Genomic DNA, 25505 nt, shown 5'->3' with positions numbered 1-25505 from the left:
CCCACCACCACCATCCAGAGGGCAAATGGCAGCAACCCAGAGGCAGCGAAAGCCACATTAGCAATGATCTGCTCTCTGAAAAGCAACATGAAGCAGGAATTCTGCCACAAGGATTATTTGATCTCAGAAATGCCAGGGAGTTAACAGGCTAAGACACCAGTTCCATCCAGCACTAAGCACAGAAGCAGCTTATTCAAGGCAGCAGGGCTGCCCAGACCTTACTTCTCCCCACGATTTGGGTGGGTGGGTGTAGCGAACGAAGACCACACAGTTCGTGGAGCTCGAGATCCTATCTGAAGCTTAATACTGAACTCATGTTCACACCCACACAGGGTTCAGTCCTCTCATCCTCACGGCAAAATTATACAGTAGAGGAGAAGGAGTGAGACATGGGTGGGCAGCAGGAGGAAAAACGGGCAGATCTATTTTTATTTGTACTTATTTCATTATTTTTTTTAGGGGCGCAGGTGGTGCTGTGGTCTAAACCACAGAGCCTAGAGGCTTGCCGGTCAGAAGGTCGGTGGTTCGAATCCCCGCAACGGGGTGAGCTCCTGTTGCTCGGTCCCTGCTCCTGCCAACCTAGCAGTTCGAAAGCACGTCAAGTGCAAGTCGATAAATAGGTATCACTCCGGCGGGAAGGTAAATGGCGTTTCCGTGCGCTGCTCTGGTTTGCCAGAAGCGGCTTAGTCATGCTGGCCACATGACCCGGGAGCTGTCTGCAGACAAACGCCGGCTCCCTCGACCTATAGAGCGAGATGAGCGTGCAACCCCATAGTCGTCCGCGACTGGACCTTACGGTCAGGGGTACCTTTGCCTTTACCTTTACCTTACTACTACTAGCATTGGTATTATTATGGCATTTTCTTCTCTTAAGGCCAGGAAGAGAAACCTGTGGCCCTCCAGATGTTGAGCATTTGTCATGCTGGTTGGGGATGATGGGAGCTGGGATCCAACAACACCTGAAGGGCACCAAGTTCTCCATCTCCATTCTAAGGGATAGGACCAAGGAGCTGTCCAAAGTGCTGAAATACACTGCAAAGCCCAAGTGCTGAGAGCTGATGTACAGGAATAAACTGGTCTTGTGTGGTCTGTATTAGTGGCTTAGTCATGCTGGCCACATGACCCGGAAGCTGTCTGCAGACAAACGCCGGCTCCCTCGGCCAATAGAGCGAGATGAGCATGCAACCCTAGAGTCGTCCGCGACTGGACCTAATGGCCAGGGATACCTTTACCTTTATTTCATTTTTACCCTGCCTTCCCTCCACAGCAGACCAAGGCACGGCTGCAAAGATGGGAGTTCCCAGGCGGCCTCCCCATACAGGCCACTGTCTGGACCTGCTTCATCCTGTACCATCGGACCACCTTGTGGGACTGATGATGGCTGGCTTGGGACTGGGCTGTCACCTCCCAGAGGGCCTCGAGCAGGAACCACTACTCTTTCAAGCTTGTTTCTGCAACCCTATGGGCTGGAAACTTTGAGGAAAACAAAATGAAAAGACTTTAATCTACAGAACGTCGAGGAGAAGTGTTCAAAGGAAGCCCTGACCGAACACCCAGCAGATCCTGCAGACTTTGCAAGGCCTGCAAGAGGAGCCACAGAGAGCCGAAAGGGCAGAGCAAAGGAGGAGATGGCTGCACTTGGGCGGGCGCTTCCCTTTGTACCGCAGTGAAGCCAAGTGGGAGCAGCCCTTTCCTCCTGCCTTTGTCTGTGCCCGGTGATGGGAAGTGGCGCTAACAGGGTCTGACAGCAGGTCCCCACGGAGGCTGTCATTCCGGCTGCTGCAGGGGAGGGGCCTGCCCCCTCGGCGTCACCGGTAGCACAAAAAGGTCCCTTTCGCAGGCCCGGCCTGTCACGGAAGGAATGGAGAGGTGGGAGGGGCAGGGACACCAGATCCTGGGCGAGGAGGAACAGCCGCACGCAGGCAGGGGACCCTTCAAAGGGGTCTTTCCAGCTCCACCCCTCTTTGTGGCCTAGCATCACAGGCCTAAAAACCTTTCCAGTGCTTAAAAGAGGATACCTGCACCCTACCCCCAAATACGTGCAAGGCTCCTAATGTAGAGGTCACGGTTCGTGCCTGCTGCCCAAATTCACTCTGTGCCCGTTAGCAGTCAAATATGCAAAAGGGTGGAGCTGCTGGAGTTCTTCAAATATGGCCAGTTTGAAATAATTTAGCTTCTTCTGATTTACTCTGCGCCCCACACTTCAAGCAGGGACAAGGCTTTCTTAAGAGGTGGGGGGCAAGCTGAAGGCAAAGCGTCGCTCCCACGGAACGGGCAGGCAGGTGCTGATTCGGTGGGAAAGATGTGCATAGCTGGAACCCCCCCCCAAAAAAATGGCCTTTATTGAAATGTCACAGGTGTGTCATGGGATGTGCCATGGGATGAACCTACAGAAAGAAACTTCCCAGGGCGTCAGTGTAACATTTAAAGGGCACCTCCGTTTCCATTCTAGAGTGTGAAGTGTGGCATTTTTGCCATCCTCTCTCTTCCATCGTGTACAAGAGGGATGGCCCCGTAGTGGGAGAGGTTAGCCAAAAAAGGAGGTGAGGCGTCAAAGTCTCAGGAGACCCCTGCTAAATCCATCTTCTTCCCCAGTTTTAGCCAACGTTATCCACACACCCTTGACATCCCCTCCCCCTAGCAGCCATGATGTTGGTCTTTCTTTAAAATGAAGACATGTCAGATGCTGGACTTGTAAGCTTGTGCGGGGAGGGGACTCTAACTATAACACTATTTTTTATGATTCATGTTATTTCTTTTATGGATGTATATCCCTAAATATAAAATATTTCCAAAGCTCCTTAAATTTCTCCTAAGATCTATGTATATAGAAAACCTCAGATCGGTTGGTTATGCTCCAGTGTGACCAAGAGAGACAGTGCAACTATGCCTGCCCAGTTCTGCCCCTTATTTGCTGACAGCACTACTGAGGGATGCGGACACTCCACTCAAACTTCCTTCCTGACTTAACATCACGTCTTATTTCCTGCAGACCCCAAAATGGTGCCGCTACTCACCATGGAAGAAGGGATGAGAGAATATCTACATCAGGAATAGGGGGGGGGGGAGAGAAAGATAAACATTGAGACCTGCTGCCCTGCAGCCGCCTCACTTTGCCTCATGGCCTGACCAGGCACTACCCATTGGGAATTACACCAGAGAAGTGTGTCAAGTGTGAGGCCCCGATTCAGAGCTCACCTCAGCTGCAAGCCTATTCAGCAGCCTCAGGGCTCCCTAGGACCACTGTCCAATGGAAGCAGAGAGAATCTTCAGGTGTCCATAGGAGATCTCTTAGCCTGAAATTCCTGGACACACAATCTTTGCTTCAATCCACTCCCTTCCACCAAGCTGAGGTCAAGGCCACTAGCCCCTGGTTTGCTCAAGCTTATTCCCTCCTGACTGCCAGGAGTCCTCACCGATGCGGCTGTCCATGACGTACGTCTCGATGATGGCACTCTTCCGACACAGGTCCTCAGCCATGGAAGCACTGCTGACCTCCAGGTGTTTCACCTAGCAAAGGGAGATGGCATCATTCCTCACAGCCAGTGCTGCTTACCTGCCCCCAAAGCCCTGGAATCAAGACACTCCACCAATGACAGGCCTGCCCGTGCCTCTTAGACAGGCACCCCCAAACTGCGGCCCCCCAGATGTTTTGGCCTACAACTCCCATGATCCCTAGCTAACAGGACCAGTGGTCGGGGAAGATGGGAATTGTAGTCCAAAACATCTGGAGGGCCGAAGTTTGGGGATGCCTGCTCTTAGATCAGGCATAGGCAACCTTGGCTCTCCAGAGGTTTTGGAACTACAACTCCCATGATCCCTAGCTAACAGGGCCAGTGGTCAGGGATCATGGGAGTTGTAGTTCCAAAACATCTGGAGAGCCAGCTTGACATCTGAACCAGGAAACTGGTTCCATGAGATTAAGCTACTAATCTATATTAGCATATTAAGGCTAAAGTTTAAAAATTTAGGATTTTTTCAAAGGCATATTTCACACATTATTTTGATATATTCATGCCAGGGTAATCCCTTTTTTAGTCAAACCAAAATACAACAAAAAAGTCTTAGATCATAGGATCATAGAATTGCAGAGTTGCAAGGGACCATGAGGGTAATCTAATCCAACCCTCTGCAATGCAGGGGTCCCCTCCCCACAAGGTGGGGCTTGAACCCACGACCCTTAGATTAAGAGCCTCATGCTTTTACAGACGGAGCTCCTGGCTGAACATATGCCCCCATCTAACCCCATCATCACTGACTTTGCTCTTGGAAGTCATTTCGCCAGTCTGGGCTCTGGAAATAATCTCCAAAGGTTCAGAATGTGCTGCCACATGGTGGTTCCTCTGGGGACTTGAGAGGTCTTGGGGGCCAAATGTGGCCCTCGGGACTCTCACTAGGCCAGGACCTGGGCCCTGCCACATTCTACTCGCTGGCACTGCTCCTCTTGGAAGTGTGTTTTACGTGGCTGGACTGTAACTCTGAACTGCAACGCTTCTTGCTTTTCTGAATAGTTGATAGAAACAGGGGTCTATGCAGGAACCTCTGGCTTTGTGTGGCTCAAAATAGCCTACTGAACAAAGGTCAAGAGTCACATCCATCAACCCACCCACTTTTTGCCCCTGATCTTACCACCATCCCTCGCAAGTTCTCCAGGGGAAATGCCGCCCTCAGGCTGATAAAAGTTTTGCACCCCTACCACAGAGTCAAGCACAGGTAAAACTCCCGAGAGGTACTGTTCTCAGTCACTGGCGAGAGCTGGGAGTGTATCACTTTGTACAGACATCCGGCTGCGCCGGCCATACTACAGGAGAGCCAGAATGTACCTGACGTAAGATGCCACACAAGAGCCTATTCTGCCATTCCCAAACCGGGCCGACAAAGGTTTCCATACCTTCTCCTCCAGCAGCCATTTCTCCTGCTGGACTTCCGCCAGGCGCTGGAAGAGCTCGGAGATCTCCTCATCCGAGAGGTCAGCTGGCCTAGGGGGTTGCGACTGTGACTGCGGGCTGCCTGTGGTGGACTGCAAGTAGAGAAGGGGATTGGCAGGCAGGCTGGCAGCCAAAGCAGAGTCATCCTCTGCCCCAAAGTAATTTTAAATATTTCTCTCTTATTTTGCAAAGTGCCCAAAGGTGTCTCACTATTTAACTTTAACATCAAAACTGCATGTAAAAAATTAAGTAACAATTATAGTGATGCAGGCCCCAAGGTGCCAATCTAGCTGCTAGCCACTCACAGAATATCCATCATCCTATAGCGTAGGACGAGGAACCTCATGCCTGACACCCTGACCAATTTTCCAATAAAGAACTGATTGGCTGTTTCTTCTCCTTCTTAAAGAAGCCCATTTTCTCCACTCTTCAGACGAGACTTGGGGGGGAAAGAAGCCAGCGGGTGGGTGAGAGTTTCTCTTGGATATGTTCAAGATTTTATTGCAGAGGTTTATTTTAAGAGTCTTTGTTGTAGCAACTTCAAAGGCAGGTCAAACAACCACACACACACAGGGAACCTTTAAAAGCAACTACAAAAGGATTCCTTTGCCTCGTGCAGCTAATACATAGATCAAGTTGATCGGTTATAAACAATCACCCCCTGGGTAGAATCAATGCGCTGGCCAGAAATAGAGGGGGTCCTGAGGAGTTTTTGGGCTGTCTGCAAGACCAGTTGCATGGGGACAGGGACTCCCACAACCCCCATCCCTAAAATGGCACCATAGGAAAACTACCAACAACCCAGGAGTGAAAGTTTGGAACATAGGAAGCTGTTTTGGGTCCATCTAACTCAGTACTGGGACCCAGGTGGCGCTGTGGGTTAAACCACCGAGCCTAGGGCTTGCTGATCAGAAGGTCAGCGGTTCGAATCCCCGTGACGGGGTGAGCTCCCGTTGCTCGGTCCCAGCTCCTGCCCACCTAGCAGTTCGAAAGCACGTCAAAATGCAAGTAGATAAATAGGTAGTGCTACAGCGGGAAGGTAAACAGCGTTTCCGTGTGCTGCTCTGGTTCGCCAGAAGCGGCTTTGTCATGCTGGCCACATGACCTGGAAGCTATACGCCGGCTCCCTCGGCCAATAATGCGAGATGAGCGCGCAACCCCAGAGTCGGTCACGACTGGACCTAATGGTCAGGGGTCCCTTTACCTTTACCTTTAGCTCAGTACTATCTACACTGACTGGCAGCAGCTCTCCAGGATTTCAGGAAGGGATTGTTCCAAACCCTACCTGGAAATGCCAGGGACTGAACCTGGGACCTTCTGCTTATAAAGCAAATGATCTACCACTGAGCTAGGGCCCTTCCTCAAATCTGAGGAAAGACACTGCTTTTGAAAGGCAAGCTCCAGGTGTCTGCTCCCATCTACAGGTGCAGGAAGAGAAATTACACCCAAGGGCTGCAGTCAGACCTCACCCCTTCAAGAGCTCGGGCGTCCATGGCACCTACAGCCAAACCTCTTGACACCTATCATGCCTCACCTTGTTGCTGCCGGGCCCAGATCCCTCTTTCATGATTTCACGGTAGCTGAAGGACGAGATGCTGCTGCTGTCGCCCGTCTGTGCCCTGCTCGGGGAGCTGATATCCGCCAAGACAAGATCCTCGATTCCTGGAGGGCAGAGCAGAGCACAATGTTAGAAACGCCAAGAAGGGTGGCAGTTCTGGGCTCCAAAGCAGCTAGAAAGCCACAGCCGCTCCCCAATGCCCTGCCCTGTAACCCTCAGGTGTGTAGCTGCTAGTTGGGGGCAGCTCCTTGGCACAGGAAGAACACTCTCTACATGCTCAGAGACCATACTTTCCACAGTCGGAAAGTACACACACGCATATACCATAGCCTAGGTAATGTCCGGGGCACATCACAGGCTGGTATCTGCTCCTCAAACAGGGCTGGCATGAACAAGCTCCAGTTCATATTAAAAACAGATTAAGGCTCTTCTGTCTCTCTTTCTCTTCCCACCCTCAAATCTCTGAAAGTACCTGGCTGCAAGGAACCAGCTGAGTGGTTAGTTTAGCTCCCTGGGGGATCTGATTTCCCGGAAGGTGCTATTTCCTAGCATAAACCCAAGGAGTATTTTGAAAAAAGGTGGTGTCAGAGACTGTCTGCAGGATTTACCTGAGCATTTGGATGTTTGTCCTACCCCCACCCCCACCCCCCACACTGCTCTGCGGCTGAATCTTGTCCTAAACTGATCTCACTGTTCTCACATCTCCCCCCCCCCAAACAACACCAACTTCTTTCCTTAGGAGAAACCACCTCCCTGCAAAAGCAGGACTCCCAAGTGGCCCCCAGGAGCTAGACAGAACCAATCTTGTTTACATAATCAGGAACACACAAGGTCCCCAGTGGAAGCAAGCATTCAGAATCCATTAACCAGAGATTAGGGATCAGGAGCAGGCTGCTGGATCCCAGACTCCCCCTAGACCCACCCCCAGTACAAATTCAACTTCCCTCTACTGGCTTTGACTCTCAGCTAATACTTTTTATAGAATGGTTAATGCTATGCATCTTAACCAGGACCCATAAGCTGGTTAAAACGAAACATTGGCTGTTGTAAAGGTTGGTATCAATGTAACTCTGAATCATGCAAAAGGCCAGCAGGGGGATTTGAGAGAACCCACCCCAAAGCCCACTTCCTCAACCATGGTTAATGCATTGGGAGCATGGTGTTCGCACACAAGCCCAGGGTGTTTGTCACATGGGAGATTCCTGGCAGTCTGAAGTGGTTTGCTTGTGTTGAATTCCCAGCTTTGTCTGCTCATGAAAGCTTTTGCTGCAATTTACCAGCCGGCCTCATTTGGAATCCCTCCTGCCAAAGGTATCCTATATTTTATTTCTGCTCAGGATACACATAGCAGAAGTCCAAGATATTGTTAGTGTTGAAGTGCTGTGGGTATCGAAGGGGTCAAACACTGTGCTAATTGGGAATGCTGACTCAGCAGCATGTGATGACTAAGCATCATGAGACATGGGGTGTTGCCTAACTGATCCAGCTAGTATAAAGAGGCATGGTTGACTTCCCACTTCAGTTACTTGGTAGGGGTGTGAAGAGGTGATGGCTTCTCCCTGAATGTAATCCCACCTGTGTGCTGTGTATCTTGAATGTACCAACACTGCTTGTTTTACGATGCTGCAAGACTGCAACTGAATAAACCCATACTGAAAATCCAGCTTGATTTCTGAACACTTCCTGTGGGGCTCTTGTACATCACAACACTTATTACTACTAGTAGTAGTAGTACCACCAGCTGGGACGCGGGTGGCGCTGTGGTCTAAACAACAGAGCCTAGGGCTTGCCGATTGGAAGGTCGACAGTTTGAATCCCCACGACGGGGTGAGCTCCCGTTGCTCGGTTCCTGCTCCTACCCACCTAGCAGTTCTAAAGCATGTCAAAGTGCAAGTAGATAAATAGGTACCGCTCCGGTGGGAAGGTAAACGGCATTTCCGTGTGCTGCTCTGGTCTGCCAGAAGTAGCTTAGTCATGCTGGCCACATGACCCAGAAGCTGTCTGCAACGCCGGCTCCCTCGGCCTATAGAGCGAGATGAGCATGCAACCCCATAGTCGTCCGGGACTGGACCTTACGGTCAGGGGTACCTTTACCTTACCTTACTACTACTAGCATTGGTATTATTATGGCATTTTCTTCTCTTAAGGCCAGGAAGAGAAACCTGTGGCCCTCCAGATGTTGAGCATTTGTCATGCTGGTTGGGGATGATGGGAGCTGGGATCCAACAACACTTGAAGGGCACCAAGTTCTCCATCTCCATTCTAAGGGATAGGACCAAGGAGCTGTCCAAAGTGCTGAAATACACTGCAAAGCCCAAGTGCTCAGAGCTGATGTACAGGAATAAACCAACTAGTCTTGTGTGGTCTGTATTTTTATAAATAGAATAAAAAAACAGAAGGCCCACAGTCTACCAGTGCATTTTATAATGAACACACCAAGAGTACATACTCAAGATCTCCAACACAGCTAAAGTGTAACTCACATGTGTGAAGTGATCCCGAGTCTGTATTCTTGCTGCTGAAGAGCTTAAAGTAGTACCTTAATGGATCAGATCAAGCTCTAACTAGTCAAGCATTCTCTCAGAATCCCAGCAAAAAAATGCCCACTAATGGATTAGTGGGTCTAATAATCAAAACTTTGCTGTTACCATTCTTGCTTGGGCACAAAACTCGCCGGATTACCGTAGGTTATCATTTCCCAGTCTCACCTACCTCACATGGCTATTGTGATTATATAAAAATGGGGGTGGGGAACTGTGTACTCCACCCTGAATTCATTAGAGAAAGGGCAGGATATAAATCTGCTTGAGTACACACACACACACACACACACACACACACGAAATACGAGGGGCACTTTTTACACAGCAGATTGCAGAATGCAGCTTCCAGTACAGACCATCTGGTGCATACACCAGACCCCCTAAACAACTGAGCTGGCTTCCTTTGTTTTTTAAAATGTGTTTTAGCAAAACTGACTGCAGAGAAGCCTCTGGAAGGGGAACCAGTATCCAAGACCAGAGAGGTCCCCAAATCATCTGCTCAATGGGGATCCAGGGGCCATTTTTCCTTTCTTCCCAGCTCTCCCCTGTCTCAGTCCTCCTATCTGGGCTTGGCTGGTACCACAAGGGTCTCATCTACCAGGATTGCATCATTTGACAGTGAATACGAATTTATCGTAATGTGGGATGACCCCCCCCCCCTTTGGCAAATCATTTGATACGATTCTCAAAGAGGGGAGCGAAAGCAGGAGCTTGTCAATGAAACAACTGCAAGACAGCTATGAATTAAAGACTGTGGTGAATTAATGAATACAGTGGGTTTTTTATTTTTTAAAAACCAAATTATAAAGTTAAAAAGAATCTGGCCACTGTCACTAATGTCTTGCTAACATCCAGATTATATTACTGTGAAACAATCTACATGGTGTGTGACCTTATTTTTGTATTTAAATAAAAATAGCAGAAGATGCTGGACTGCAAGGCTGAAGAACACTGGTACCTTGAGGGTTGCTGTTTGACAGTGGGACAGTCTGCCTTGAGAGCTCTCCTTCCTCGCAGGTGCTTCAGCAGAGGCCGGACAGTCATCTGTCAGGAATGCTGCAGTTGCAGATCCGCACTGAGCAGGAAGTTGCACTAGAAGACCTGCCAGGCACTTTCCAGCTCTAGGAGTATTGCATAAGAAGCTATCTGGGCCCTTGAGTCACCCTCAGACGCTCCGTTTTGCCATCTGAGGTGGGGTGGCCAAGATTTTACAGGGAAAACTTGGGCTTATTATGATGCATAATGTTGCTGGATTTTGTTTTTGCTTGTGGTCTGCAACATCTTATGTGTCTTTATGTGGCTGGACCATAAAGAAGGCTGATCGGCAAAGAATTGATGCTTTTGAATTATGGTGCTGGAGGAGACTCTTGAGAGTCCCATGGACCGCAAGAAGATCAAACCCTATCCATTCTGAGGAAATCAGCCCTGAGTGCTCACTGGAAGGACAGATCGTGAAGCTGAGGCTCCAATACTTTGGCCACCTCATGAGAAGAGAAGACTCTCTGGAAAAGACCCTGATGTTGGGAAAGATGGAGGGCACAAGGAGAAGGGAACAACAGAGGACGAGATGGTTGGATGGTGTTCTTGAAGCTACCAACATGAGTTTGACCAAACTGCGGGAGGCAGTGGCTCACAGGAGTGCCTGGCGTGCTCTGGTCCATGGGGTCACGAAGAGTTGGACACGACTAAACAAATGTGTCTTAACCAACTGTGTTTTATGTTATTGTGGTTGTTTTGCCATAAACCCTTTAAATTAAAAAGTTAGGATATCAGACATTCCCACATCCCCACACCATGGGACAGCTAAAATGGACAGCCAAAAAGAACTAAAAGAGCACAAATTGCTAAAAGAGCACAAATTGCTACTCTAGAAAGACAGCAGAGGAAATGTAGAGAGATGCTGAGCAGCAGACCCAATTTCCCCTCCATTATATGGAAATGTGAAGACACTAATACAACTCCCACCTCTGCCACGAGTTTGGTAGTTAAAGGCGAGCCACATCTGCTGCAGGTTCAGCCCCCCACTAGCTGTGGGGATCAGAATGCCCCCATACACGGCGGCTGTAAGCATCACTGAGATAACCTAAGTGAAGCACTTTAAGCCTTTCTAAGCCTCTTATTAGCAAAATGCCCATTGTGACGATGGCCGCTGTTCATTTTTATGGGCGAAAGTAAAATTTTGCATTCCAGGACACCCAAAGGCTAAATGTGGGCCCTGCTCCCTCACCCCTTCTTGATCCCAGCCACTGAGAAACAAGAACGGTTTACATATGCATAATCCCAACCCCTGCCCAGTTCCAGCCTGGATTCCGTTTCTTGGGTCAGGCTAGAGTGCCACATCTCCCTATTCAAAAATTGTGGTTAGTTATAAAAAGTTGGAGAGTAGGGAAATAGAGGACGGGAACAGAGTCGGAACCTGGAAGCAACATGGCAAGCAGACAGCCACCGTTTATCTGCCATGCCTCAATCAAAGAAAGAGCAAAAAGAGGCATTTTATATATATTTTTAAACATATACACATAAGCTTGTAATAGGTGTATATCCTGCTCTTGCATGGGGGCTCATGAGGAACTCCTATCCAAATTATCTATCAGGTCCTTTCTCCACTTTGCTCCACTAAACTCCGAGCACCTGGTGTTCCCAGACTGTTCCACAAGCCCAGAAATGGCGTATCTAGCCATTTGTGCTGCCTGCCTGCCGGAGAGCTTTGCGGAGGGAGAGTGCTGGGTGTGTAGGAAGTGAGAAATCCTACAAGCAAGTGCTGCAGCTGCCCAGCCCGGCTGGTTAATTTTTAATCCGGTGGTGAAAACAAGAGACCCATTCAATGCTGGGAGCTGCCAATGATAGCCACCTCCTGAACTCCCTGCTGCAAAGTGCCCTCCAGTGCCTTCCAAGCCCACCTGTTAACTCAAGCGCTAACCTCCCCTTGGGACCAATGGTGATGCCTTTCAATCCCCCGCCTGCAACTCTCTTCCTCTTTAGCTCAGCTTTCTTTCTTTTAAAGGAGCAAGCTGAGTTGGAGGTCACCCGCTCTTTGTTAAGAGGGAGAGAGAAGAGGGGATTAAGCAGATGATGGCTTTTCAACAGAACTCCATGCTGGGAGAAAGCCCTGTGGAGGGAGAAGGACTCTTTTGTGCAGACTGCTCTGGAAAAAACAGATGCGAGCGTGCACACACACACACACACACACACACACACACACGACACACACAAAACGGAGGAATTCAGAAGGCAATGAAAGTCCCTTCACACTCCAGGGTGCATTAGATCAAAGCAGGAAGATAAAAGGCATCCCTCCCAAGCAATTTGCCAGGGGCCAAATGACAGTGCCTCCTGGGGGCCAAGGAAGGAACGGCGCTCACTTCAAGGCCTCCTTTGAAGAGAGAGAGAGAAGAGTTATCTGCAGGTTGCATTAGCAGCAACAGCTGACAATCCCTTTCCCCAACCATACTTGGGGGCAGAGAAGCAGGACACAATCAGGAAAATCACGATCAAACATGGAGGAACTGCTCCTTTCAATACCTTTTGACTGCTCTGCTGCCCTCAAAGCCAGGGAGCTGACAATCTTATTCGACTACGAATGATCGCCAAAGAAGAAGACACTCAGCTTTCCCTTGCCTGTGTATAATGAAACCCAAGAGGACATGATCACTTCCTCCAAAGGTTCCCTGTACTTTCACTTCGCCGATTAAAAACTTTGATGTGTTTCATCTGCAGCAAGGGAAAGTTCTTCCCCTAGAAAAGGGAACATTTTTCAAACAGTTATCTTCTTCCTACTGTGTCCTGACAATGTCTTCCAGTTTTCTGTTGATACTCTAAAGCAGGCATCCCCAAACTTCGGCCCTCCAGATGTTTTGGACTACAATTCCCATCATCCCTGACCACTGGTCCTCTTAGCTAGGGATCATGGGAGTTGTAGGCCAAAACATCTGGAGGGCCACAGTTTGGGGATGCCTGCTCTAAAGAATCAGCCTTTCGACTTCCTCTCCCCACCTCCGTTACCTTCTGTTATAAGAATTTTGAGGTCATATATATATATAATTGTTCATAAAACATGTACATGAATGTACAGTACAGGCACATGTCTGAAGCAGCACAGGAAGACAGGCCTGACTGACACCATTTTGACTCTCTCTCTCTAACCAGGTGTTCCTCTGCAAGGAAGAAGGGGGGTGGGGGGAACCTTCTCATTGTCTCAGGAATTAAAGTGATAATCCCTGGCATCCTGATACCTGAGTGCCAGACAAAAGGGTGTGATTAACCTGGCTGGGAAACAGGGAAATGTAAATACAGTATCTCTCTTTTTTGTTGATTAGGTTTTGGGGGCAGGGGGCAGGGTCCAGGATGCTCAGATTACTGCCACCAGACCTCCCCTTTCATGGTGTACCTATGATGAATCTAGGGAGGGCGGTCTTGGGCTACACCCCTTCTGTGATGTATGGGTGATGCTTCTGGGGGGTGGGCTGAAACCAATTTCAAATTTCTTTTTAAGGGCAGGACACCTTTGTTTGGGGTTCCTTCCTTGTTCTCCTGCGTGAGGGGAAGGACCCTGTTGCAACAGCGAAAATAAAGGCTTTGCTTCTCAAACTTCTCTGGTTGGCCTCTGTTATATTCTCCAACCGATGGAGAACCCAATAAGGGAATAAGGGCAGATTTTTGCCTAAATCACTTCCTTTTCGCTTGCAGTCCTCATAGATGTCACCTGTTTCCTCCATGGAGAGCAGCTTGCTCTGACTGTGACCTCACACAACCCAGCTCTGCCCCAGCAGCAACACTCCTACACACACAAACATATGCAATCGTGGTGCAGGGCTGCCAGACACAAATCTGACACCCACATTCTCTCTTTCCCCATTATCCTTTCTCTCTCTCAAGCCTCAACCAGATGGCTCATTTAAGAGATCCGCTGTTTTCATGCTTACCCACCTGCAGGTCAACTCCACCTCGGCACAGTTCCTTCTACCCTCCCTGGGCCATGCAGCTGACACAGCCAGGTGTCAGACTGACCACAGCACAAGCTGGGCAGCTGGCTTCCTACTGCAGCGGTGTCCGGGGATGGAAGAAGGGGGTGTTTTTTCCCATTAGGAATGCTACCCGTGTTCTCAGCAACGCTGAGCCAGGAGCTTTGAAAGCTGCTGCCTGAGCAAGTTCTTAATAAATTTTCTGGAAATACATTTGCTCCGAATGGTTCATTTATTCCAAACACAGAATTCAAGTGGACTTTGTTCAGCATTGCGGGGGGGGGGGGGGAGGTGACATCTCAAGCAGGCCTGGTAAGAATCCAGTGCTTCCAATTGGAGTCATTTATCATGGCTCTCCCATTCAGAGGTGGCTCTAAGCCAGGCATCCCCAAACTGCGGCCCTCCAGATGTTTTGGCCTACAACTCCCATCATCCCTAGCTAACAGGACCAGTGATCGGGGAAGATGGGAATTGTAGTCCAAAACATCAGGAGGGCCGAAGTTTGGGGGTGCCTGCTCTAAGCCATCCCAGTCCACATCTTGAGTTGAGTCTCAAGAGTCAAGTCTGGAAAGTTCTCCAGATATCTAAAGGCTGAAGATGCAAATGATTTACCTGCTAAAAACTGTAATACAGCGGTGCCTCGACTTACGAATTTAATCCGTTCCGAAGGCACCTTCGTAGATCGAAAAATTCGTTAAGTCGAAAAGCGCCATTGGAAACGCGATTTCCCATAGGAATGCATTGGAAACGGAAAAACTTTTAAGTCGAAGCAACCCTATCTAAAAATTCATATGTCAAAAAATCCCTATCTAAAACCACCACGGTTTCCTTTCGGATGTCGAGACATTCGTAAGCGCGCGACCATTTGCCCCATTCGTAAGTTGAAAAATTCGGTTGTCGATGTCGTTCGTAAGTCAAGCTACCACTGTATTTTAAATGCTGACCATTCACCATTTTTAAACCTTTCATTATCTCACAACAATGAGTCATCACTGGCTCATGAGTTTGAAGACACAGACATGTTATATGCTGCTAACATTATAGTTGGGGCTAAATATATATGCTATGATTCTAAAGGAACTGTGGGGTGGGGAAGGAAATCCTATTCAGTATAAGGTGCAAAATTCAGCTTGTCTGTGAGAATATCAGTTTCTGCTTTGTTTTTGCTTTAAAGCAGGTTTCTAGTCCTTATAGTTCCATATGCAAACTCAAAGAAAGTGTGAGCAACAGCTGGTCAAGCTGAAAAGCCAGAGAGGGGTGGCAGAATAATAAAATTTCTAGTGGCCAGCAGGCAACTCTGAGTGGCCCTACGCTCTCCGCTCCACTCTACATGTAATGAAACCAAATTATGCAAAATAGCAAACACTGGGAAATCAATTGTGCAGATCAACTTAAAGTGGATGATTTATATAGCCTGAAAAAAACAGCTTTCTCTTAGAGACAAAGTTAGGTTTCATTGGAGCAAGATTCTCCTTATTCTTTTTAGGGCAAAGTGCACCCAGCCCCACATATCATCTTAGTGGGTATGAAATATGGGCCTGTTAGAAGAGTTTTTGTGAAGGGGCCCCTAGAGAAGGACAGTTGAATAGGAAAAGCTGCTTGAAGTCCCCCACTCCTTCCCAGATCCCCACAGGGCAACTTGTCACACTGTTTTCTACTTGAATACAAGCTACCAATCACTACATATTATTATTATTTTACCAGAGAGTCCCATAGCAGGTTACGGCAGTACAAAATACAGCATTAAAAACTGTTTAGAACAGATTGCAGTCTGCCGACTGAAAAGAACATATGCTTGTAAATCAGGGTAGGAAGTCTTGAGGCTCGAATGTGGCCCTCCAGACTTTGCTATCTGGCCCTTGGCAGTCTCCCCAAGCCACACCCCTCACTGCCCCCTTGCTTTGTATCCTGTGTCCCCCCCCCAGAAAGAATGCGTCCTTGAATGCTGATAATGCCTTTTGCTTGCCTAGAGGAAGGAGAGAGGCGGATGTGTTAAGTGCATGCAGAAAGCAGCCCACTGTACAAAGGCAACATTTCCATTTGTTGCCCCTCCTACTTTTGCCTCTGGCACCACCTGTACCCTTCACAGCTGATCCACCAGGTGCATATGTTCCAGGTACGGAAACACAGGACAATCCTCCCATTTCTGAGCACATCCTCTAAAGGGGAGGGGAAAGTCCTTCCTCTTCCTAGGAGCCCCCTCTCACCTGTCCGGCTCTTGCTATTGGTCAAGATCTCCTGGAGCCGCTCTTGGAGTTTGTCCGCTCGCTTCCGTTCCAGGTGAAGCTGCCTCTTGAGGTCCTTCAACTGTTGGGGGAGAGGGACGGAGGTGCAAGGGAGATCAGGCTTAGCCCCACAACCCATTTTCCGCGCCAAAACCCAGCCCTGAACAGGCCAATGCAACAGCATAAAAAGGGTGCCACTGAGCATGGGCAGAATACTCCCCCCCTCTCTCTCACCAGTGTGAGCCCACAACCACCCAACCCAGAAGGAAAGATCAGAGTTGCATACAGATCCCAATTTCTAAGCTCTGAGTGCCAGGACCATGATGTGGGAAGAACGAGGTTCTCTCCCCATCCAGCTTCTAAAGCTGCCACCCAAATACCGTGTTTCTCCTAAAATAAGACACCATCTTATATTTATTTTACTCTTATTTTTTTATTACCTTCTCTTCCTGCTGCGGCTCGGCGCCCGGAACTGGCTGTTGCTGCTGCTGCTGAAGCGCCGACAAAGCGCCCAGCAGCGCCACACAGAGCGCCCTGAACCGCAGCAGGAGGAGGATTCAAAGTGCTACAGAGCACTGCTGGGTCCTGCTGGTTCGGATCGCGCCCCGCGTGGTGCTGCTGGACGCTTTGTCGGCGCTTCAGCAGGGCGCGCTGCTGGGTCCCGCTGGCTTGGGGCTCCAAGCAGTGCACACTGCGGCTTTTGCCGGGTCCCGCCGGGTCGGGGCTCGGCACAGCGCACGCTGCGGCTCTTGCCGGGTCCCGCCGGGGCGCGCGCTGCAGTTCTTGCCGGCTCCCGCTCGGTCGGGCCTCCACGTGGCACATGCTGCTGGGCATTTTGGAGGGGCAGCAGCGTCTGGTTCCAGGCGCTGACAGGCATCTTCCTCTTCCATGGCGCCACCACTACGGCTTATTTTGGGGGTATGTCTTATATTTTGTCAATGCATGAAAATCCTGCCATGGCTTATTTTATAGGTACGTCTTATTTTGTGAGAAACACGGTAGCTGCTATCCAGTGGAAACAGGGAAAACCAGTCCAACTCCATGGAGACCCCTAACCCTAATGCACTTCTGCAGTTAAAGGTCAGAAGACACACACTTTCAAGGATCTTGGAACCCTTCAAAATTGGGCATCAGTTGGAGCCACAGTGACCCCCTCATCAGGGGTGGGTAGAGCCTTGGGAGAGCTCAGCATCTAAGCAGAGAAAGGGGACAATTTCTTAGTGTGGTGCAGGGTGGGAGGGGAAGAGGCACCACAGCATAGGGATGCTGTTCATAAAAGGAAGAGTGCAGCTGCAATTCTGTCCTCTGCATCCCAGCCTCTTTGCATCGGATAACCAGCTGGGAGAAAGGCAGACAGGCAAGAGGGTATGCATGAGATGCAGCTCAGCACAGAGCGAGGAGACCCAAGGCAGCAGCTCAGAGTCTCCTTCCTTGGAGGTCTTTAAGCAGAGGCTTGACAGGCATATGTCAAGAATGCTTTGATGGTGTTTCCTGCTCGGCAGGGGGTTGGACTGGATGGCCCTTGTGGTCTCTTCCAACTCTATGATTCTATGATTCTAGAGTCTGATGCACTTAAGACCCAGGCAGGGGCTCATCCAGGGGAGCACGGTGGCTGTGCCTTCACAATTCACAGCAGCTCCTTTCTGGGACTTTAACCATAGTACCCCACCCCACTGCAAGTGATATATTGTTGTAGACAACTGTCAGCCTGCTGCTCCTGCTGGTCTCTCTTTAGCAGGGGTGGGGAATGTAGCTCAGGGAGGGGCTCTTCAAGACCTCCAGCAACTACATGCTTTCTTGAAGAGAGTGTTCCCTGCCTCTCAAGATGAAATGAGCCCAGAGGGAGAAGCACATTTAATGGTCAACAAGGAATGGCAACCTGGGTTCAAAGAGAAAGATCAGCAGTGTCTGTTGCCTCGCCCCCCCACCAACCCACTTCCCTGTGGAAAGCCCCATCTCACCGCTGCGCTGCCTTTCTTCTCGAGGATCCGCTGCCCGTCAACCGTGTCCTTCACTTCCTGCCAGGGAGACAAGGCCATCACAAACCACTGGGACCAGAAGTGCCAAATTATGTTTCTATCACACTTTCAGGGGGGGGGGTGAAAATGCTTGGCAATTCTCCTCTCTGCTCCTGTCTCAGAACCACCACCCTCTGAGAGGCAGAACGGTTATCATGCAGGGGGAAATGGTTGTGTGGATCACGGCTGTGCTGAAAGTTGTGGAATCTGGGTCCCACCTTCCGTTTCCCGAAAAATACTAATACCTCTTTTTTTTTAAAAAAAAAAAAAAGGGAGACATTTATAGTTCTCATGGTGGACTGGACACTCAGTTTTGGCCCATGTATCTGTTAAGGTCATTTTGAATTCTGATTCTGTCTTCGGCGGCACTAGCTCCTCCTCCCAGTTTGGTGTCATCTACATATCTGATGAGGATCCCCTCGATTCCTTCGTCCAAGTCGTTCATAAAGACACTGAACAACAACAGACCCAGGCAGAGCCCTGTGTAACCCCAATTGTCACTTCCTTGCAGGATGAAGAGGAACCATTAGTGAGCACTATTCACACTTCGAATCTTCACACTTTGCTGTCCCTCCTAGCGGATCTCCCTTCCAAATCTTCTGCCCCCCTTCAACCCACCACCAGGGGCACATTCCTCCTGTCACTCTGCCATTTTTCATTTTTACCTCCCAACCTTTGGTCTAAACTAGGATAAATGGGATGAAAAGACTGGGGAGGCATCTGAAGAGAGATCCAAGGGACCCAGACCCAAGGAACTCTGCTACACTCGAACGTACTACGGGGCACTTTCCACCTAGTGCACCAGACGGGGAACCAAGACTCAGTGAGAAGGATCAATCTGCAGAAGTCCCGCCTGGATATGTGACTTGGGGTGGGAGAGCACCACCTGCCTATCTGTACCAGACACTGCAAGCATGCTGGAAAGAAAAGAGGCACAATCCAGCAGATGGGCAAACCCATCAGGAGGGAAGGGAACAGGTGGACCTAGGAACCTCATGCTGCCAAGCACCAGCTCCTGGGGGGAAGCTGGCAGGCCGCAGCACATGCACACCTGTTTCAGTCGGCTGATTGTGTCCAAGTGTTCATCCTTCGCCCTTTCAATCTCTCGCAGCTTCTCCTTGGTTGCTTCCACCTCACGGTCCTTTAGCTGCGGAGGAGAAAACCCAAGAGCGGGCATTTGGGAGCAGATATGGGATTTCCCCAACCCTGCCATTGTTGCTGGTTCAGTAAATGACAGTGGCTGGGAAGGAGGCACTTTCAGGGGAGAAGAAAACAGGACCACGCTTAAACCTACCACCTGCACCCCCAGTCATTTCCCCCTGCCCATTTGACCAGCAAACATCTCAAAATCACCCAAAACTCCAAATCAAAGAGCAGAAGCAAAAAGATGTCAAAAGAGAACCCACCCACCCACCACTTTCCTCCCCTCTGCCGAATGCCAATGTTGTTCTCTTTTAACTTCAGGGGCAGGGATTCACCCATGTGTTTTAAAGTATGTTTTATGATCTTTTATGTGCTGTTCCGTTTCAGGTGGCTGCATTTTAAATCTGGGTTTCCACCCTGCTTCTATTGTTGCAAATTGCCCCGAGATCCATGTTGATGAAGGGCAGTATAAAAAAACATTGTTGAATGACTGCAGCAATAGCTAAATAAATAAGAGGATGAAAGAGGCAAGCTGCTGAATAACTGAGTTTCACCGGCCAGTTGCTGTAATTCATGGGTAGGCAAAATAAGGCCCGGGGGCCAGATCCAGCCCAATCACCTTCTAAATCTGACCCACGGACAGTCCAGGAATCAGTGTGTTTTTACATGAGCAGAATGTGTCCTTTTATTTAAAATGCATCTCTGGGTTATTTATGGGGGATAGGAATTCGTTCTTTCCCCCCCTCCAAAATATAGTCTGCCCCCCCCACAAAGTCTGAGGGACAGTGGACCTTCCCCCTGCTGAAAAAGTTTGCTGACCCCCTGCTAATTGGTGAGAAACCCATTGCATCAAACGGCTGGTCCACACCAGGGACACTCCACCCATCAACCTCCTGCCACAGGGTAACCCACACTGTCTGCATCAAGGCAGCTGCTAAGAGGAGCATCTGGGTTCACTAGCCTCCCACAAGACTGTGGAAGCAGCTCAACGGCCAGAGTGGGTCACTGCCATTTCTCCCATTTGGGAAGGCCCAAAATATTTCCTGTACCTGCAAGTCAGCCACATGCTGCTCCTTACAGACTCGCATGGCCTCTGCGTGCTCCTGCTGATGTTTCTCTATCAGCTCCTGGGAAAGAGGATGGGAACAATCAGATCCCTGGAGCAGGGCAGGAAGGCTTGTGGAGGGACCAAGCGTATGGGCCCTACTGGCCCTCTAGTAGGGCATCCCAGTTCTGCCCTGTGACATGTCACTAAGGGGAAGGGGGGGTCCAGTCACCTCCGCCTCTTTCAGCCGCCGTTCAAACCAGCCCTTTGTGCCATCCATGGACTGTATTTGGAGGCGCAGCTCTTCCACGGTTTGCTGCATGGATTCCAGTTCCTGGCTACGCACCTGAAGGGCAAGAGAAAAGGGAAGCATCATACAATCATAGAATCGGAGACTTGGAAGGGACCCCGAGAGTTATCAACTCTGCAATGCAGGGATTTTTTTGCCCAGCGTGGGGCTTGAACCCATGAACCAGAGATTAAGAGTCTCGTGCTCTACTAACTGAGCTATCCCAGACGCAGGCAGTAGGCCCAGGGGAATTAGCGCAAACTAAAGATCAGCACAGAAAACAGGCCCTGGGCCTTTAAGGGCAGTGTAGAGGAAGTGAACACACTACCATTTGCTAACAAAATGGCCATCTCTATCACAGGTGAGCAAGGGAAAGGGTGAAAGGCCGTATATTGCAGGAACCTGGAGGGGGAGGAGGTAAACAAGATGCCTCTGCACATTATATGTACAGTACAAGATTATGCCTCCTGTGGTGAGCAGGTTGCAAGTTTTGCTCCTGTTGCAACAGTAAGAAACTTCACTTTGAACTTTGCGGCAAAATGGCAGTCATTCACTTGCACTGAGGGGGTAAGAAAAGGTTGTACCAAGAGACACTGACAGGGCAGGAGCTATATCTATCCCCCCCTACCCCCCCAACAAGGTCTACCCCCAAGTTCCATTTCCTGGTCACTGTAGAAACTGATGCTGGCATAAAGTAGAACCTAGGAGGTGGCTTTTGAGAGCAAGAACTTACAGCATTGCAAAGGACTGTGTGGCCTTTGCTGTGCGTATTCTCTCACCGCAACAGCATTATGAGGCGACTCAAATGCTTTCCAAATTTAACAGACGGAAGGCACAGAAATTCAGCCTCCTGAAAACCTCAGCTCTCATTGAAAGAAAATATACTAAGGTTCTAGTCCTTAAGACCTGGACATGCACATCTTGATGGGAAGACCAGGCCCAGGCACTCAAGCTCCTTGACCAGTACCTTCTCCTCCTTCAGCTGGCCACGCAGCTCATCCTCCTGCCGTTTCTTGTGCTCATGCAGCTCCCGCAGCTCCCGCTCGTAGCGCGCCCGCACAGCGAGCACCTCTTTCTCCTGCTGCAGGCGGAGGTTGCCAAGCTCTTCCTTGTGGCGCCCCTTCTCCTGCAGGGTCTCAATAGCCATCTCGTCTAGCATGGCCTTGCGCTTCTCTGCCGTCTAGAAAGCAGGCACAAGTCAGAGCAGTTACCCTTTCCTCAAACAAGAATGGAGCAATCCTGACATTGGGGAACCCGGCACAAAATCCCCCTCAAAAACTCCTCTTTTTTAAAACAACAACACAAAACATGAGACTCATCTTCTAACATTGTGTATGCCATCAAATGCCAACAGTGCCCTTCAGCTCTCTATATTGGACAAACAGGCCAAACCCTACGCCAAAGGATAAATGGACATAAATCTGACATCAGGAACCATAAGACAGAGAAACCAGTAGGAGAACACTTCAATCTCCCAGGACATTCTATACAAGATCTCAAAGCAGCTGTTTTATTACAGAGAAATTTCAGGAACAGTCTGGAAAGAGAAGTTGCTGAATTGGAACTCATTACCAAGCTTAAAACCATGGAGCCACCTGGGATGAATAAAGACACCAGATTCTTATCTCATTATGCATGATCAAGCTTTCTTTAGCGCCTCAGCCCTTGCTTTCCCCCCCAGGACTAATTGCAGTCATCAGCAGTCGTTAACAGCCATCTACAGGTTTACCACTCCCATCACCCATTCCCACCCACCCCCACCACCCTCTGTATATATATATAAGGGTCTGACACTTCTGTTTCAAGTGTATCTGAAGAAGTGTGCATGCACACAAAAGCTCATACCAAAATAAAAACTTAGCTGGTCTTTAAGGTGCTACTGAAGGATTTTTTTATTTTGACAAAATATGAGTTTCTGACTCTCATGACCACAGAGAGAAGTTTGTAAGTAAGTGTGGCAGATTTTCAAGAAAGCCTTGAAACCAGGCAGAACTCAGTAGGCTTCCATGAGTCAGCAGGAAACACTACAGTTCACCGCAAGTTCTCAAAGCTACCATTCCTTGCCCTAATACCCCTTCTCCCTCCTCTTTCACTTTCCTCCAGTCCCATTAGCTGTGGGTTTCCAAAATGCTTGGGATCGGATGGAATCCAATCTGTGCCTTGTTTATGGCAGGTAACAGGCTGGCCGTATCAAGAGAGAGAGCCAAACTATTGTTCGGTGTTCCATGCATGAGCAGAGCTGAGTCTCAGACCCACAGACTCACTCCTCCCATCACACACCTGGGGATTTCTGGAACTGATCTCTTACTTGCCTTTTGAAAACCAGAATTCAGGGCAAAATATGGTTTGAGGGAGCCATAGCATACCATATTCAGACATAACAACAAGCCAGGTTTTGCTGATGATTGGGGTGGGTGTCAGTTCAGAAACCCTGGTGCAAAAGGGAGAGGAAGAAGCCACACACAAGCCTCAGGCTCTGTGTTCTACACCATGGTTTGAAGCTACATCTGAATGTGGCCAGAGTCCAAAGTGAAGTGGTGAGTTTCTTCAGGTAAACCGTGTGCCAACCAGTATTAAATCCACTGCCAGCTCCTCCCTCCTTCCTGCCCCCAAGCTACTCACCTTCCTGGTTTCATCAAGGTCTTGTAACAATCTCTCCTTCTCCTGTCCTATTTCTTGCAGCTGCTCCAGGAGTCGAGTGTTGGCCCGGAGAGACTCCTAAGGGAGAAAATTAAGATGGCTGTAGAAAAAGGCCCTTCCCCATCCCCCAAGTTCTTTGCTCAGCGCCCCAATTCTTTCACAGACCCTCTTAGGCCTCTGACAGAGGGACTACAAACATCCAAGAGAACATCATCGAGAAGAGATTTCCCATAACACATTTTGGCCCACCTTACAGGGCTGTTAGACGGATTACTGAGATCAGCTACATGATGCACTTTGAACACTCATCTGCCCCCCCCCCCCCGCCACAAGCACTTCATTGTACATGGTAAGAACTTTAAATACCCTTTTGTGCTCACCATCCAAGTTAAGAGTGGAAAAAAGGGTGCAACCCTTTTTTCCAACATGGGCAAATCCAACTTAACCAAGTAATTTTTGTTAAGTGGTCCCTCAATATACTTGAACCACCGTTTTGCACCCACCACTTAAAAACAAAGTTAGAGATGAAGTCCGGCACTGAAACGTCGGTGAAATGTTTCATTTGGAACAGAAGGAAGGGTGGTGAAGGGGAGGGGGAGAGAAAATTGACTAAGCACCCAAAGGAATAGTTGAAAGGAAGGAAAAGACGTGGGGGGGGGGACTAGAAGCAAGAAGGGGTACTATAAAGAGATAAAATGAAAGTAGAGGAGAAAATTAATAAGTCATGAAGACAAACTTTTGGGCAGCGAAGCAGGACCCAATCCTTCTTTTTACCTTCTTGCTGTCGCTGCAATCTGAACGGCAAATGTTCTGAAACTGGCCATTTTGCATACTGTGCCCCAAGGGTGGTGGGAAGAAGGAAACGCAGTGTGCTGAGAAGTGCTTCCTCCCTTCCCTCCTGAATATGCAAAGTGGGCCAGCTGACCCCTGTATGATGCAGCAGACTCCCCTGGGGGGGGGCTCTAGGATCAACAGCACTTTGGGCCTACCTGCAGCTGAGTGTTGAGGTCTTCCCGCTGGGCCGCCAGCACCTCCTTCTCGCTCTGCCGCTGCTGCAGTTCGGCCCCCAGTGCCGCCACCTGATCTCGCATCAGATTCATCTCTTGGGTCTTGGAAGTCTGTATCTACATGGTGAGAGAGAGAGCAGGGGCAGGGGAGAGGGGAGAGGGGAGGCTCGGGTCATTTTGAGGATACCACAGGATGCCTTGTAGACTGTACACCCACCCAAGCCACACTTGGCCCTCGGGGATCTGGAGGGCCACAGGTTCCCCAGAGTTCCTTGCCAAGAGGGACCGGCTGTTAAACCAATCTGGGAATTGTAGCTCTGTGAGGGGAACAGGGGTCTCCTAACAACATTCAGCACCCTTAACAAACTACAATTCCCAGGATTCTTTGGGAAGCGGTGACTGTTTAAAGCGGCATGATGCTGCTTTAACTGTATAGTACAGATGGGGCCTCGGAGCTCTTGAGCTGAAAATATGGTGCGTGCACATGCAAGCACACAATAATAATAATAATAATAATAATAATAATTTATTATTTATACCCCGCCCATCTGGCCGGGTCTCCCCAGCCACTCTGGGCGGCTTCCAACAGAAAAATACAACACGATAATCTATTAAACATTAAAAGCCTCCCTGAACAGGGCTGCCTTCAGATGTCTTCTAAAAGTCTGGTAGTTGTTTTCCTTTTTGACATCTGTTGGGAGGGCATTCCACAGGACAGGCGCCACCACCGAGAAGGCCCTCTGCCTAGTTCCCTGCAACTTGGCTTCTCGCAATGAGGGAACCACCAGAAGGCCCTCGGCGCTGGACCTCAGTGTCCGGGCAGAATGATGGAGGTGGAGACGCTCCTTTAGGTATACTGGACCAAGGCCATTTAGGGCTTTAAAGGTCAGCACCAACACTTTGAATTGTGCTCGGAAACGTACTGGGAGCCAATGTAGGTCTTTCAAGACCGGTGTTATGTGGTCTCGGCGGCCGCTCCCAGTCACCAGTCTAGCTGCCGCATTCTGGATTAGTTGTAGTTTCCCAGTCACCTTCAAAGGTAGCCCCACATAGAGCGCATTGCAGTAGTCCAAGTGGGAGATAACTAGAGCATGCACCACTCTGGCGAGACAGTCTGCAGGCAGGTAGGGTCTCAGCCTGCGTACCAG

General features: G+C 49.4%; 1 protein-coding gene across 2 annotated transcripts in view; it reads right to left on the bottom strand.

The window, feature by feature from the left end:
* The window catches only part of GRIPAP1 (GRIP1 associated protein 1), a 58043-nt gene that overhangs the window by 14384 nt on the left and 18154 nt on the right, over window positions 1-25505 (bottom strand). For both annotated transcript variants that reach the window (XM_060269059.1, XM_035140852.2), the window contains 11 exons: window positions 24340-24474; window positions 23333-23428; window positions 21678-21890; window positions 20654-20767; window positions 20426-20503; window positions 19285-19380; window positions 18177-18233; window positions 16198-16297; window positions 6463-6590; window positions 4892-5020; window positions 3417-3510 (listed from right to left, as the gene is read on the bottom strand). In XM_060269059.1, the coding sequence (XP_060125042.1) occupies window positions 3417-3510; window positions 4892-5020; window positions 6463-6590; window positions 16198-16297; window positions 18177-18233; window positions 19285-19380; window positions 20426-20503; window positions 20654-20767; window positions 21678-21890; window positions 23333-23428; window positions 24340-24474 (1240 nt within the window). The remainder of the gene's footprint in view (window positions 1-3416; window positions 3511-4891; window positions 5021-6462; window positions 6591-16197; window positions 16298-18176; window positions 18234-19284; window positions 19381-20425; window positions 20504-20653; window positions 20768-21677; window positions 21891-23332; window positions 23429-24339; window positions 24475-25505) is intronic.

The sequence above is a fragment of the Zootoca vivipara genome, chromosome 16 (genome assembly GCF_963506605.1).
Source record: "Zootoca vivipara chromosome 16, rZooViv1.1, whole genome shotgun sequence".
Lineage (NCBI taxonomy): Eukaryota > Metazoa > Chordata > Lepidosauria > Squamata > Lacertidae > Zootoca > Zootoca vivipara.
Note: the sequence above shows the minus strand (reverse complement) of the source record. Positions and strands in the feature narration are given on the sequence as shown.